This window comes from Maniola hyperantus, chromosome 23, assembly GCF_902806685.2.
Source record: "Maniola hyperantus chromosome 23, iAphHyp1.2, whole genome shotgun sequence".
In the NCBI taxonomy this organism is placed as follows: domain Eukaryota; kingdom Metazoa; phylum Arthropoda; class Insecta; order Lepidoptera; family Nymphalidae; genus Maniola; species Maniola hyperantus.
Window position 1 is genome coordinate 4,895,726 of NC_048558.1, and position 15,336 is coordinate 4,911,061.

The 15,336-nt window shown below is 38.9% G+C and overlaps 1 protein-coding gene across 4 annotated transcripts in view; it reads left to right on the top strand.

Moving 5' to 3' along the window:
- The window catches only part of LOC117993104 (ankyrin-3-like), a 183,123-nt gene that overhangs the window by 81,206 nt on the left and 86,581 nt on the right, over positions 1-15,336 (top strand). For all 4 annotated transcript variants that reach the window (XM_069506426.1, XM_069506425.1, XM_069506427.1 and 1 more), the window contains exons 3-12: positions 3,023-3,125; positions 4,040-4,233; positions 5,009-5,164; positions 5,525-5,726; positions 6,401-6,525; positions 6,783-6,929; positions 12,297-12,426; positions 12,918-13,711; positions 14,038-14,191; positions 14,803-15,036. In XM_069506426.1, the coding sequence (XP_069362527.1) occupies positions 3,023-3,125; positions 4,040-4,233; positions 5,009-5,164; positions 5,525-5,726; positions 6,401-6,525; positions 6,783-6,929; positions 12,297-12,426; positions 12,918-13,711; positions 14,038-14,191; positions 14,803-15,036 (2,239 nt within the window). The remainder of the gene's footprint in view (positions 1-3,022; positions 3,126-4,039; positions 4,234-5,008; positions 5,165-5,524; positions 5,727-6,400; positions 6,526-6,782; positions 6,930-12,296; positions 12,427-12,917; positions 13,712-14,037; positions 14,192-14,802; positions 15,037-15,336) is intronic.

Here is a 15,336-nt window from a genome sequence, read left to right on the forward strand (position 1 = left end):
GGATTGGCAGACTTCACACCCTTTGATAACATTATGGAGAAATCTCAGGCATGCAGGTTTCCTCACGATGTTTTCCTTCAAGCAAGTGCTTCCTTAAAGCAAGTGATATTTAATTAATTACAACGCACATAACTCCGAAAAGTCAGAGGTGCGTGCCCGGGATCGAACCCCCGACCTCCGATTAGAAGGCGGACGTCCTAACCACTAGGCTATCACAGCTAAGGAGACGCTTAACTGCACCTATTCTCTCTCACCGGTCGTTCTTTCATTGCTGAAGATCGTGGTCCTGGCAAACTGCCCTCGAATGGATTATCTGTTTCCGCCAGCTTCTGTTCGTGGCCATTTTCACAATGTGATAAAATCCACACCTGCTGGACTCCTTTAGCTGGTCGGACCACCTAATTGGTAAGCGGCCTCTCGCTCTTTTGCCCTCAGTGTTGCCCGTCACTATTGGCTTTTCTAAGCCTATTTAGCATTTGATTATGGTAATAAGTTTTTTTTTAAATTACCAACATAAAGAATGTTTAACAAATCCAATTTAGACACAGCAAAAAACCACGAAGGTTTAAAAAATGTGTCATTCCGTCTACTTCTTAATCCATACCAATATTATAAATGCGAAAGTGTGTCTGTCTGTCTGTCTGTCCGTCTGTCTTTCTGCTAGCTTTTCACGGCCCAACAGTTTAACCGATTTTGATCAAATTTGGTACAGAGTTAGCTTACATCCCGGGGAAGGACATATGCTACTTTTTATCCCAGAAAATTAAAGAGTTTCCACGGGTTTCTTAAAAAACCTAAATCCACGCGGACGAAGTCGCGGGCATCATCTAGTACATAATAATAGTGCTTCTATAAACAATGTAAATTGTTGTATGTAAACACTTATTACATTTTATACAAAAATGGGGATCATTACAATCCCCAAAATTAAAGTAGATCCAGGAGGTTGAGTGTCCATTAAATCTATTCAATAAATTGAAAAACAAATGATTGTGCGCACATTGTTTACAGTCACACTTTTGCTCTATTTCCATTTCCATTGGATAATAAACTACGTCCGCACATATTCAGTAATTCAGACGCGGACGTTCAGTGTCACTATACGTATCGTCCTGCAATGCAAGCTAGCAACTGTGTCACGGTTATGTTTTGTACGGCGGCGTATCAAAACCACACATCATCGCTGCACATGCAAAATAGGCTATGTAATTTTTTAGAATTTTCGTTTTTGATGTTTTTAGGGTTCCGTGCCTCAAAAGGAAAAAGTAACCCAGATAGGATTACTTCGTTGTCTGTCTGTCTATCTGTCGTGTCTGTTAAGAAACCTATAGGGTACTTCCCGTTGACTTAGAATCATGAAATTTGACTGATAGGTAGGTCTTATAGTACACATAAGGGGAACAATCCGAAAGCCGTTTTGTGGTTAAATCACAAAAAAAATAAAAATGTGTTCATGAACAAATAATTAGTATTTTCAACTTTCAAAGTAAGATTAATATACCAAGTGGGGTATCATATGAAAAGGTTTTATCTGTATATTCTAAAACAGATTTGTATTTATTTTTATGCATAATAGTTTTTGATTTATCGTGCAAAATGTCGAAAAAATACGACTGTAGTACGTTGCAGATTATGTCATTTTCTTACACATGATCCTGGGAATTTAGGAAGAACCTGTAGAAATAAGAATTTTAAATTGTAGAAAGGTCAGCGTCCGATAAAATTACACAGGGCTTTTGTTAACAAAGCATTTTGGTTGTAAATAGCCAGCTATTAATTCCCTTCCAAATAATTTCCACCTGTAATGATCAAATTAGTCTTCGGTAAAGAAATCCGGACCACACAAAAAGTCTTGATTAATTTCATATAGTTCGAATTAACTTTTTGCGTGTACTCGTAATGGAATCTAATGTGTGAAATTACGAACTCTAAATTAATTTTTTGTACTCTTATCCTACACACAGATGAAGAAAAAAATAGATGGAGTGTCTTATCCTTCGCACAGACGAAGGAAAAGATAGACGGAGTCCTCAAGTGTCTGCTACGAGATAACTTTAATCTCTGCTACGAGTACCTAATAACACTAATCGTCTGTTTTGGGCAATCATTAACTTCCAGAGCGATGTTCTTTACTTTATCCTCTCAATTATATTATCGGAGATGACCAACTTGATATCGTTCTTCCAGGCCCTAATATTTATTCTTTGCGGTCAGATCTTATACAGCTAGCTAGTAGCCAGAGATTCGACGTGTAGAAGTATTTGTTGTGCAACACGGACGACAGAAGGGTATTATGTGAAACTTCCTAACATACTCTATCAATGTCCTTTGCTTAGAAGGATTTTTGGGTCTAATAAACAATTTATCATCATCCTATCTTCGGTACAAATTGCTCTCGCGTCCAACCGGAGTTCCGTCACATAGATAGGTTTATGAACGTTCAATAAACACGCAAGTCATGCACTTGTAAAAATATCCTCTCTATTGATTACTGGACCGGAACATACCACTGAAGGTCGCTACTCACTCGCTAGCAATAATTGTACAGCTAGTAACGTGGGTCTAAGGGTGAAATCTATAGAGCGCACTCTGACTTTGCTTAGACTTAAGATGTATATCTCTCATATAAATCTGTCTCGTTTTATCTCAATTTTAAGTCTGAGCAAAGTCTAACCTAAACCTATGTCCTTACCGGGGATGTAAGCTAACTATGTACCAAATTTTTTCAAAATCGGTTAAACTGTTGGACCGTGAAAAGCTAGCAGACAGACAGACACATTTTCGCATTTATAATATTAATATAAAAGTATGGATGGATTATTTAATGTATATGACCACGAGTAAGTACCTAGAGCCATTGGTCATTGACTTATACTACAATACATTTGTAAGGCGGTAGCGGGTAGAGTTAACGGTAGAGTAGTAAATAGCCGTGACCAAGGTCAGTCCATTCCCATAAACAAGTCAGTGCCAATTCAGGGAAATGTCCATTATTAAATACCTTCTTGTTTCTTGTTTACAGAACGGACTCAACGCGTTACACTTAGCTGCCAAAGATGGCCACATTGCTGTCGTAGAAGAACTATTGAAGCGCGGCGCTATCGTCGACGCAGCCACAAAAAAAGGTAATTTTTCATCCATTTCATATAGCGTCATCTAGGCAAGCGCGCTCCATCTAAGGCTGCATCATAACTTGCCAGCAGGTCTGTCTGCAGCCAAGTGCTATTCTAAATTCTAAATTAGCCTGTACTGTCCCACGTCTGGGCAAAGGCCTCCCTCCGACCCTTCCACCATTTCTTATTCCGTGCCTCTTCAGGCAAACTTATCGAATTCATCACGCCACCGTCGCGGCGTCGTCTCGGCCTACCACGCTGGCGTTGATGATTCTGGGGAGTCAAGAACGAGTGCTATGCTATTTTAATTTTTTTAAATCTTTAGCCTAACTGATAACAGCTAAGTCTCCCTTTTTATGGCTACTTACAGAGCTGATTTATGTACATGTTTTGTATGAACTACAACGTTCTTCAAAAAAATTAATAGAATACCAAGAGCATGCTAGAACGAAAAGGCGTCTGTGAAAATTCAGAAAGCTGTAAGGTTGGAACACCTATCAGAAACGCGTAACGCGTCCTTCTTCTAGTCTATCTCTCTCAGTGATATGGACAACAATACGCGGTGTTCAGCCAATGAGGTGCGTTTTATCGCCGTATTCGATTTTCACGAGCTAGGTCCTCATCCCAAAAGTTTGTGGAAAAACTTTGCTTCAAAGTCAAATCATTTATACAACTTGCATGGTACATTTTTTGATTGCCAATTGTTGAAGATATAATTGTGATAATTAATTACGTAAAAAAATACTACGTGCGTAATACGTACCTACTTCAAAAAATATTTTAAGGTGCTGTATAATATTTTTTTTGCCAGAAATGTGGTTAGAATTACACTTTATTTATAAACTTAAATCTAAAAAAAAAACAACATCAATCAAAAATCTGTATTAATTGTTAAGTAAATCTATTTATTGACTTTGGTCTACCAGGAAACACAGCACTCCACATAGCATGTCTCGCCGGCCAGGAGTCGGTAGCGCGGGCGCTGCTCGGCGCAGGCGCGAAGGCGGACGCACAATCCGCCGCAGGATTTACCCCATTATACATGGCCGCGCAGGAAAACCACGCGGGATGTGTCAAAATGTTGCTGGCAGCAGGTGCCAGCCAGACGCTCGCCACTGAGGTGAGTGGTGTTAATCATCTTCTTGTCTTCATTTTCAGACGATCATTTGACGACGATAAAGGCCCCATTTTCAGGAGAATCAAACACAGTTTCTAAAAAGACAATCATTGGCAAAGTATAGGGCAAAAGGCCTCAAGAATCAGGATCAGATTAATTCCGCAGTCCGCACTGCTTTAGCCCCATAAAAAAAATTATAAACCCATAAACACAACAAGGCCTAGCCAAGGGTCACTGGTAGAGATCTCTCATAGAGATAAGTGCTTCTCTGTCCACTTTTACTCTCTTTTTCTCTTTATTGTAGATGTTTTTGGTACAAATAAAAAAACACTACTAAACTATATGCCCTTCGGTCAGGTAAAAAGAAGAACAGAGTCACCATATTTATCTTTCTGGTAAAATCCCGCTTCAAAACCATTTAGGAATATGGATCTATAAAAACTTGCATATTTACCGTCTTCAAAATAGATATGCTAGAAACCTGGGTAGGTATAGATCGCAACAGGTTGAGATAGCAATCGGGTTATGGGGCGGGAGGACGCCCCGCATACCCGCATGTCACCCAAGCTCGCCCGCACCGGGAAGCGCGGGGGCTGTGCGGGTTTGCAGGGCGTCCCCCCTTCTCATACCCCGATTCCCATTTCGACCTGTCGCGAACAATAATATAGTGTGTTTAAATTTTAAGTTTAAAAAAAAAATCACAGCTAAGCATGCAAGTTTTTATTTTTTATCCTAATTTTTTTTACTGAAGGTTAAATAGAGAAATACATTTTTTCAGGATGGCTTCACACCCCTAGCGGTAGCGATGCAACAAGGCCACGACAGGGTGGTGGCGGAGCTACTGGAGTCGGACACACGAGGCAAGGTGCGGCTGCCGGCGCTTCACATAGCCGCTAAGAAGAACGACGTTAAGGCTGCTACGCTTTTACTCGAAGTAAGTGCTTGAAATCAACACTCTAAGGGTGAGATCTATAGAGCGCCCTCTGACTTAGCTTAGACTTAAGACAAAGTTAAAACGTGACAGACATCTTTTACATAAATCTGTCTCGTTTTAACTTAATCTTAAGTCTGAGCAAAGTCAAAATAAAAAAAAGCCTAAGCTGGGCAAAAAATATTTTTGACTAGCGACCCGCCCCGGCTTCGCACGGATAGCTTATTACAATTTTCGTAGGGATCAGCAAATTTTTTTTTTAAATAAAATATAGCTTATGTCACTCAGGAATAATTAGCTTTCTACTTAATACCGATATTGGTGTTAAACTGTTGATTATTTTTGTTTTTGTCGCAATTTCAGAACGAACACAACCCAGATGCATGTTCAAAGTCAGGCTTCACTCCCCTCCACATTGCAGCGCACTATGGGAACGTGGGAGTGGCCAAGGCTTTGCTGCAAGCGGGTGCTGACCCTGGCCGAGCCGCCAAGCACAACATTACGCCTCTACACGTGGCCAGCAAATGGGGGCAGCTGGCTATGGTCGACTTGTTGGTCGAAAATGGTGAGTATATGTCTATTCCAGAACAAATACAAGCAAAACACATGGTCCAAAGCAGGGTTTACCTCCCTCAACTTGGCAGCACTCTATAGGAACGTGGAAGTGGCCAAGGTTTTGCTGCAAAGAGCTGCCAAGCACAACATCACGCCCCTACACATGACCAGCAAGTGGGAGCAGTTGGCTATAGTAGACTTGTTGGTCGTAAACCATATTTCGACCATTTCAGGACGAAAACAAGCGGAACACAAGGTCCGTGTCAGGATTTAACTAGATTTTAGAACAGATATTCGACAGGCTCTCGTTACATCGAAGTTGACATTCAATAGCACCGATTCTGTTGTCTTTCTCTAAACTAAATTTAGAGTATCTGCATCCTTTTCTTTTTAACAATGCTAAAAAGGGACAGAACATGAACTTTACATTTAAAGACTCTTTATTTAAGTGCACACTACAAATTTAAACAGTAGGCTCGCAGCCAGTTAGATTTTAGCGTGCAGTCGTACGCTAAAATCACGGCTTTTACCATCTAAAAATTAAATTTATAAAACTGTCAAACTGCGTCTGTCCTTTTCATATTACATTAGAGGATGCGAATACTCTAAATTTTGGTTGTGCTCAGAATCACTACCACTGTTGGTTTTATTTATTTTAACCTCGTTTTATTTATTTTATTTCAGGTGCAAATATAGCAGCTATGACGCGCGATGGATTGACGCCGTTACATTGCGCGGCGCGATCAGGTCACAGTAATGTTGTATCGCGGCTTCTCCAACACGGGGCGCCTATTACCAGCAAGACAAAGGTAAGGTTTTTAAAAGAACGGAATTCTCCAAGAATTAACCTTCCATTATACCATTTTAATCCATTCCATTATAGGAGAAACGTTAGCCCGACTAGTTTCGGACCGAATGTCGAACATTTGACGCCGTTTATTAGAAGTTCCCTAACTGTCGTGAACTGACCTTACTCAATTGCCCGACTCCAAAATCTCTAAGAATCTCTCTCCCTGTTTGCTAATTTTACTCATGTTTTATTTAGATTTATTTATTTTTGTTCCAGAACGGTCTTACCCCTCTCCACATGTCCGTGCAAGGCGAACACGTGGAGACGGCCAAGGCGTTGCTATCGGAGGGTGCGCCCATTGATGACGTCACAGTCGATTACCTCACAGCGTTGCACGTTGCGGCACATTGCGGACACGTTAAGGTGCGATCTTACCCCTCTCCACTAGTCTCCACACGTCAATTAAAGGCGAACAGGTGGAGACTAAGGTTAAAATAAGGTGTTTGTTCCAGAACGGTCTTACCCCTCTTAACATTTCTGTTTTTGCTAAAGTCTTTGCAGGCAGCAACCTTGAAATTGTCTTTGAAAACGATAAATCAATGATATGGAATCGAAATTCGTATAGAGCCGACCTAGACCTGTGTTTGTCAATTTCATCAAATTCTCTTCGGTATTGACAAAAAATATTATATGTAAAGAAAATACGTTCCTATTTTCTTAGTCATTCAGGACTGTCATTTGTCAGCGAGTTGTATTATTAATCTGTGTTTTGAAGGGACGAGGATTTTTGACAAGATGGGAGGTTAGAATTTTGGATAACGTGAAAAGATTAAATAATAAAAGGAATCAAAATTTATTAATAACGATAACAGCTTAACTAATTAAAGTATAAACTTTAATGTCGTTTCTTGTATTTCAGGTTTGTGTTATTGTGATGTTAAGTATAAGTGTGTAGAAAACTATAAAAAGTAACAAAATATATCTTGTATTTCAGAGCAACACATTATTGTTTTAATAAGCTGATCCAAATTACTTTATAAAACGACATTTTTGTTTGTAAAAGTCAATTGGAAATGGAGAAACTACGTTTTGAATTTACACTATTGCCTGGAAGTGATGGCAAATCAAACATTACTTGTATAACCTCAATAGCTACGAGTGATAATAAAGTGTATGCAATACCGGAAGAGTTACAGTCAGCCAGTCTTCATAAGGAAATTGTTAAAACACCCGCGTATATCAAAGTAAAAAATAGTATAAAAAAAAGGTACCAGGTAAGAAGAATATGGATAACAATGACAAAAGAACTCGAAAAGACCTATATGGATGAGGATGGTAATTTACAATTTGGGGATCAATTTCTAGAGGAAATTAACCAAGAAAAGCTTGCTACTCAGAAAACAGAAACAGGTACATTAGAAAAATTGTTGGAAAAGCTAGTAGACAGTTCGCAGGAGAGTAAAAGCCTTAAACATATAGCAGAAAAGTTTGTGATTGATAAATTCACAAGCAAACATTCCAATGCGAACCAATGGATGGAATTATTCGAAAAAGAATGCATGCGGTTCGATGTAACAACGGATGAAAAAAAAATTGAAATACTCAGGTTGTTTTTGGATAAAAGCTGCGTAGATTGGTATAGCTCGATGATCATAAAATTTTCCATGAACTCTGAATGGTTGACGTGGAAAAATAAATTCTGTGAGACATTCGCAAACAAAGGATGGAACCCAGTCACGTATGCATTACTATTTAAATATAAAGAAGGTTCATTATTGGATTACGCTATGAGGAAAGAAAAACTTTTACTGGAAATGAGAAGAACAATCGACACAGGTACTTTGGTGGATCTTATTGCAGCTGGTTTACCAGAATTTATTCTTAATAAGATTGATAGAGAAGCGTTGCGAGACACAGTGGATCTGTTCAATGAAGTGAGCAAGTATGAACATATGATAAATAAAAGAGTTTTTTTGAATAAGAAAAGATATGGAAATTCTAGAATTAATGCTAAAAATGAAGATAAATACCCATGTAAGATTTGTGAACAGTTAAATAAAGGCACTCGGTACCACGCTGAAACTACATGTTGGTTTAGAAACAAAGAAGATGATAAGTTAAAGAAAAATGTAATCAAACATGTAAATAATTCAGTGATCGAAGCTGAGTTAAACGAAACTGATCAAAAAAACGAATAGTAACACCATTAATAAATGTCAAACTACTAATAAATAATAAATTACAAATTTATGGAGTTTATGATTCGGGTTCAAATGTTTCTTTGATTAATTCAAAATTGCTGAAGCTTAAAGGAAAAGGAAACGATTTGAATAAAGCTAATTTAGTAACAATTAATGGTGTTAAAAAGACAACTGGTTTGACAAATTTGAAAATAAAAATTTTTGAATTAGAAGAAAATGTTGATGTATACATAATCGATGAACAAAACTTTAATTATGATTTTTTGATTGGATTAGACTTAATAAAAATGTTTAAACTTATTCAAAATGAAGACTTAACAATAACACAGAAACAATGTTTGTGTATTGAAACAAAGAAAACGGAAGGAGTTTTAAAAAATATACAAACAGACATTAGATTGGAAAAGATACGAGACAATAACAACATTACAGGAGAATACAAAATAAATTTCAATGAACATGTTAAAGAAGAAGATTTTGAATTAAAGATAGACCACTTAAATCAGTATCAACGAAACGAAATAGATACACTGATTTGCAAATATAAATCAGTTTTTGCAAAAGATAAGTATGATGTTGGTACTGTTAATGGATATGAAGCGAGAATAGACTTATTGGTAGACAAATATTGTAGTAAGAGGCCCTATAGATGCACTGTAGAAGATAAAAAAGAAATAGAGAACCAAATAGCAAAATTACTGGATAATAAACTTATAGAAGAATCGTACAGTCCATTTGCGGCACCTGTTACATTGGCATTTAAAAAAGAGGAGAACAGAAAATCCAGACTATGTATAGACTTCAGAGACTTGAACAAGATAGTAGTGCCTCAGGCTCAACCATTTCCGATAATTGAAGACCTAGTAGTAAAAACTAGAAATTGCAAATTTTTTTCAACATTAGATATAAACTCAGCATTTTGGTCCATCCCTTTACGAATCGAAGATAGAAAAAAGACGGGATTCGTAACACAAGATGGCCACTTTCAGTGGACATGCCTACCATTCGGGCTGAAAACATCGCCAGCAATTTTTCAGAGAATATTAAGTAACATATTGAGAAAATATAAACTTACGGATTTCACAGTTAATTTTATTGATGATATACTCATTTATTCCGAAACATTCGATGAACACATTAATCATTTAACAATGTTGTTAGAGGCGATCAAAACAGAAGGTTTCAGGTTAAAATTTACCAAATGCACATTTGCGTCGAACTCTGTCAAATATCTGGGCCACATAATACAGAATAATTCTGTAAAACCATTAAAAGATAATCTGATTTCTATAAAAGATTTCCCAGTTCCACGAACACAAAAGAATGTAAGACAATTTCTGGGCAAAATAAACTTTTACCATGAGTATATACAAAATAGGGCAATAATACTCGAACCATTGCATAATTTACTCAGGAAAAATCAAAAATTCGTTTGGTCAGACAAATGCCAAAAAGCATTTGAAATGATAAAAAGCTTGCTTTGCTCACAACCAGTTCTAGAAATATTTGACCAACATTTGCCAATCAACATCTACACTGATGCTTCTATAGAAGGTATTGGAGCAATTTTAAAGCAAATTCAGCCTGATGGAAAGGAAAAACCAGTTGCATACTTTTCAAAAAAACTAAATGAAGCCCAGAAGAAAAAGAAGGCAATATACTTAGAATGTTTAGCTATCAAAGAAGCGCTGAGATACTGGCAGTACTGGCTAATAGGTAAATCATTTACAGTTTATTCAGATCACAAACCACTAGAAAACATGAATCTGAAATCAAGAACTGATGAAGAGCTGGGTGATTTAATGTATTATGTTTCCCAATACGATTTTAAAATTAAATACGCTCCAGGAAAACAAAACTTGGAAGCAGACTGCCTTAGCAGGAATCCAGTATTAGAGTCTGAAGAAAATACAGATGAACAATTAAAAGTTGTTAACTTAGTTAAACTTGAAGATATTTTAAAAGATCAGAAACACAATGAAGAAATACAAAACCAAAAAAGCAAACTAATTGAAAAGAACATGGTATACTTAAAAAAGATCAAGAAAAAAGAAAAAATAATTCTATCAGAACAATTCAGCATTAAACTATTGGAAAATATACATAAAAATCTATGCCATATTGGAATTGGACAAATGCAAAAAACAATTAGTCCACACTATGCTGCCAAAAATCTGATGAAAAACATCAAAAAAGTTTGTAGTAATTGTGAAATTTGTATTAAAAATAAATCAAGAGGACACGATAAATTTGGACTTATGTCTCATCTGGGCCCAGCCAAAAAGCCTTTTGAAATAATCTCAATAGACACAATTGGTGGCTTTGGAGGCTCAAGATCAACAAAGAAATATCTTCATCTCTTAGTAGATCATTTTACAAGATATGCATTTATTCTAACATCGAAGACGCAAACGGCAGACGATTTTGTAAAACTAGTCATGAACATTTCAGACGTGGAGGATATTGGCATGCTTCTCACCGACCAGTACCCAGGAATTAATTCGAAAGAATTCAAGAAATTCTTAAATGACAAGAGAATCCCAATGGTCTTCACTGCAGTAAATGCCCCATTCTCAAATGGCTTAAATGAAAGGCTCAATCAAACACTAGTGAACAAAATCAGATGTAAAATAAATGAAAAAGGGAAAAAGAGAGCATGGACAACAATAGCCCAAGAATGTGTAAATATATATAACAACACTACACATTCAGTCACTGGCTTTTCACCAAGATATCTTTTATATGGAACAGATGTCAATATTTTACCAAACGAATTAAAGCAAGAGATATCCGATAGTGAATGGATAGAGGACAGAAAAACAGCACTAAAAAACACAATAAAGTCACACAACTACAACAAAACACTATTTGATAAAAATCGAAAACACCATGAATTTAATGTGGGAGACATGGTTTATGTGGAAAATGGAAACAAGCTAAACAGGAAGAAATTAGATGAATTAAAAATTGGACCTTATGAAATAATACAAAAATTATCAAACTCAATTTACAAAATTGATACAGGGCACAGAAAAACTGAATCAAACCTTTTTCATATTACAAAACTAATACCAGTCCCTACGTTAGAGGTTTAAGGTACTGCTGGATTTGAGAGAAAATTTGAAATTTTCTCCTCCGGGAGGGGAGATGTAAAGAAAATACGTTCCTATTTTCTTAGTCATTCAGGACTGTCATTTGTCAGCGAGTTGTATTATTAATCTGTGTTTTGAAGGGACGAGGATTTTTGACAAGATGGGAGGTTAGAATTTTGGATAACGTGAAAAGATTAAATAATAAAAGGAATCAAAATTTATTAATAACGATAACAGCTTAACTAATTAAAGTATAAACTTTAATGTCGTTTCTTGTATTTCAGGTTTGTGTTATTGTGATGTTAAGTATAAGTGTGTAGAAAACTATAAAAAGTAACAAAATATATCTTGTATTTCAGAGCAACACATTATTGTTTTAATAAGCTGATCCAAATTACTTTATATATATTGTAACGAAATCCCGCTCGCGATTTTCCGCTATTTCGTCCATGGTCTAAGGAATAAAATAAATTAAAAAAATCACTCTATTCTTGCAGGTAGCAAAACTACTTCTAGATAGAAACGCAGACGCAAACGCACGAGCTCTAAACGGCTTTACACCACTACATATTGCGTGTAAGAAGAACAGGCTCAAAGTTGTGGAGCTACTGCTCAAATATGGTGCAAGTAAGTACAAGTGATAAAAAATGCTTTGACCTTATACCTACTGATAGTAACATTAAAATTAATATTGAATGTGATGAACACATAATTTGAGATAAAAACTAATGGTTCCGAGTATCGTAAACAACTTCTAGATTAATTGCGGTAAACCCAAGCCCAAACATTTCAAGCCTTGAAGTTCAAGGACTAATTCAGTTGTTTGTCCTAGCTTTGACCTTGAACTTCAAGGTCAAAGCCAGGGTCGGTAGTTTTCTTGTCAATAAATTGAGCCATGCCATGTTTTCTCAAATATCGCGGGCATTAGTTAGTACTGGTATAAGCCAGAAAGCCTTAAAGTGTCATCTAAAAATCTGCTTTTGATGCTTTGCTTTGAATGGCAACTGAGCTTAGCCATACTAATATTTCCCGACATTAGTAAACAACGACGCGAATTAAAGTGCCATCTGTTATCATTAACCAAAATTATTTCAGTAATTTTGTTGTTATTCTTGCAGGCAAATCGGCAACAACAGAGTCAGGGCTGACACCTCTACACGTGGCGTCGTTCATGGGTTGCATGAACATCGCTCTAGTGCTAGTGAGTGCGGGCGCGGACGCTGACGCCGCCACGGCGCGGGGCGAGACTCCCCTGCATCTAGCGGCGAGGGCGCATCAGACCGACCTAGTGCGGGTGTTGCTGAGGAATAATGCCAAGGTGAGCAGCAGAAGACAGTCAGGGCTGACACCTCTACACGTGGCGTCGTTCATGGGTTGCATGAACATCGCTCTAGTGCTAGTGAGTGCGGGCGCGGACGCTGACGCCGCCACGGCGCGGGGCGAGACTCCCCTGCATCTAGCGGCGAGGGCGCATCAGACCGACCTAGTGCGGGTGTTGCTGAGGAATAATGCCAAGGTGAGCAGCAGAAGACAGTCAGGGCTGACACCTCTACACGTGGCGTCGTTCATGGGTTGCATGAACATCGCTCTAGTGCTAGTGAGTGCGGGCGCGGACGCTGACGCCGCCACGGCGCGGGGCGAGACTCCCCTGCATCTAGCGGCGAGGGCGCATCAGACCGACCTAGTGCGGGTGTTGCTGAGGAATAATGCCAAGGTGAGCAGCAGAAGACAGTCAGGGCTGACACCTCTACACGTGGCGTCGTTCATGGGTTGCATGAACATCGCTCTAGTGCTAGTGAGTGCGGGCGCGGACGCTGACGCCGCCACGGCGCGGGGCGAGACTCCCCTGCATCTAGCGGCGAGGGCGCATCAGACCGACCTAGTGCGGGTGTTGCTGAGGAATAATGCCAAGGTGAGCAGCAGAAGACAGTCAGGGCTGACACCTCTGCACGTGGTGTCGTTAGTGGTAGTATGAACATTGTGTTAATAAGCATTTCACAAAATTTACGCATGATAATAGTTTGGTGTCCGAGTAGTTCGGGATTTAAGCAAAAGGAAGCATTGCATAGGAGTGGTCCCTTATCCCACAAGAAAATTGTTCACTATTTCTATGGCCATCGCTTTTTTACTTCAGACTGCTCAATTTGAATGGAGTTCTCATTACAGAAATAAATCCTGATCAAGAGTAATACTCTCTTGAATGAAGAAGCATTCTTAATACTGGGTTTCTTCCTCCAGGTGGAAGCTCGAGCTAGGGAGGAGCAGACCCCACTGCATGTAGCCGCCCGGCTCGGTCACGGTGACATTGCGGCGTTGCTGCTGCAGCACGGAGCGCAAGTCGCTGCCACTACTAAAGACAGATACACGCCTTTACACATCGCTGCCAAAGAAGGTTAGTGGACAAAATAATTGGGGAATTCTCGCCCAAATTCTGTAAACGAAAACTGACAAGACAACGTGGGATCATTCAAGGGGCGGACCAATAAATTCCTGAAAGGTCGGCAACGCATTGGCGGTTGTTCTGGGCGGCGGTTATTACTTAACATCAGGTGACCCGCCTGCTCGTTTGCTCGCTATTTTTATGTATTGGGATTTTAATTTGTACAGTAATTTTGCCGAACGGTTTTCGCATAAAACTTTTGGTGGTTTGGTGTCAATAAGAACTATCAACTATAGTACGTGACAGATCGTGATGACAATCGGGATATGAGGCGGGGGGAATCCCCGCACACCCGCACGTTACCGGCGCTAACCCGCACCAGCTTAGCGCGGGGGTTGTGTAGGTGTGCGGGGCGTCTCAACCCCGATTGCCATCTCAACTTATCGCGCACTATAGGTGAAATAATAAACCTCTAATATCCGCAAATTTTTGTCAGGATCCCATGATTACCATGTCTTGGTTTTGTCACAAAACAGTTTCAAAGTATTGTGAAATTTGGAATCCTCAAAAGTAAAAGCGGTATTTAGTACGTCACACCTAATATCAGATTATATTTCAAACAGGCAAAGAGGAAGTAGCGTCAATCCTCCTCGACAACAACGCCCCCATAGAAGCAGAAACACGAAAAGGCTTTACGCCCTTACACTTAGCCGCAAAGTATGGAGACATAGGCGTTGCAAGACTGCTCCTAGCAAGGGGAGCTCAGCCTGATGCTCCCGGAAAGAGTCACATCACACCCTTACACATGGCTACTTACTATGGACATCCGGACATCGCGTTACTGTTGTTGGACAAAGGTGAGACAAATGTCAGGTAGTTCTGTAAAGATCCCATAAAAGTTTCACTACATTATAAGCTCAAGACAATGCGCCCGGGAAGATTCGTTACACATACATACGTAGTTTGCACAATGGTAAGACATGTTTAGTTTTATAAAGAACCCAAATAAGTTCACAGACAGCAAAGTATGAAGCCATAGGCCTTACAAGACTACTTCTAGCAAGGAAAGCTCAGCCAAATGCTCCCAGAAAAGTCACATCACACCCTTACACATGGTCACTTATTATAGACATCCGAAAATCGCGTTACTGCTGCTG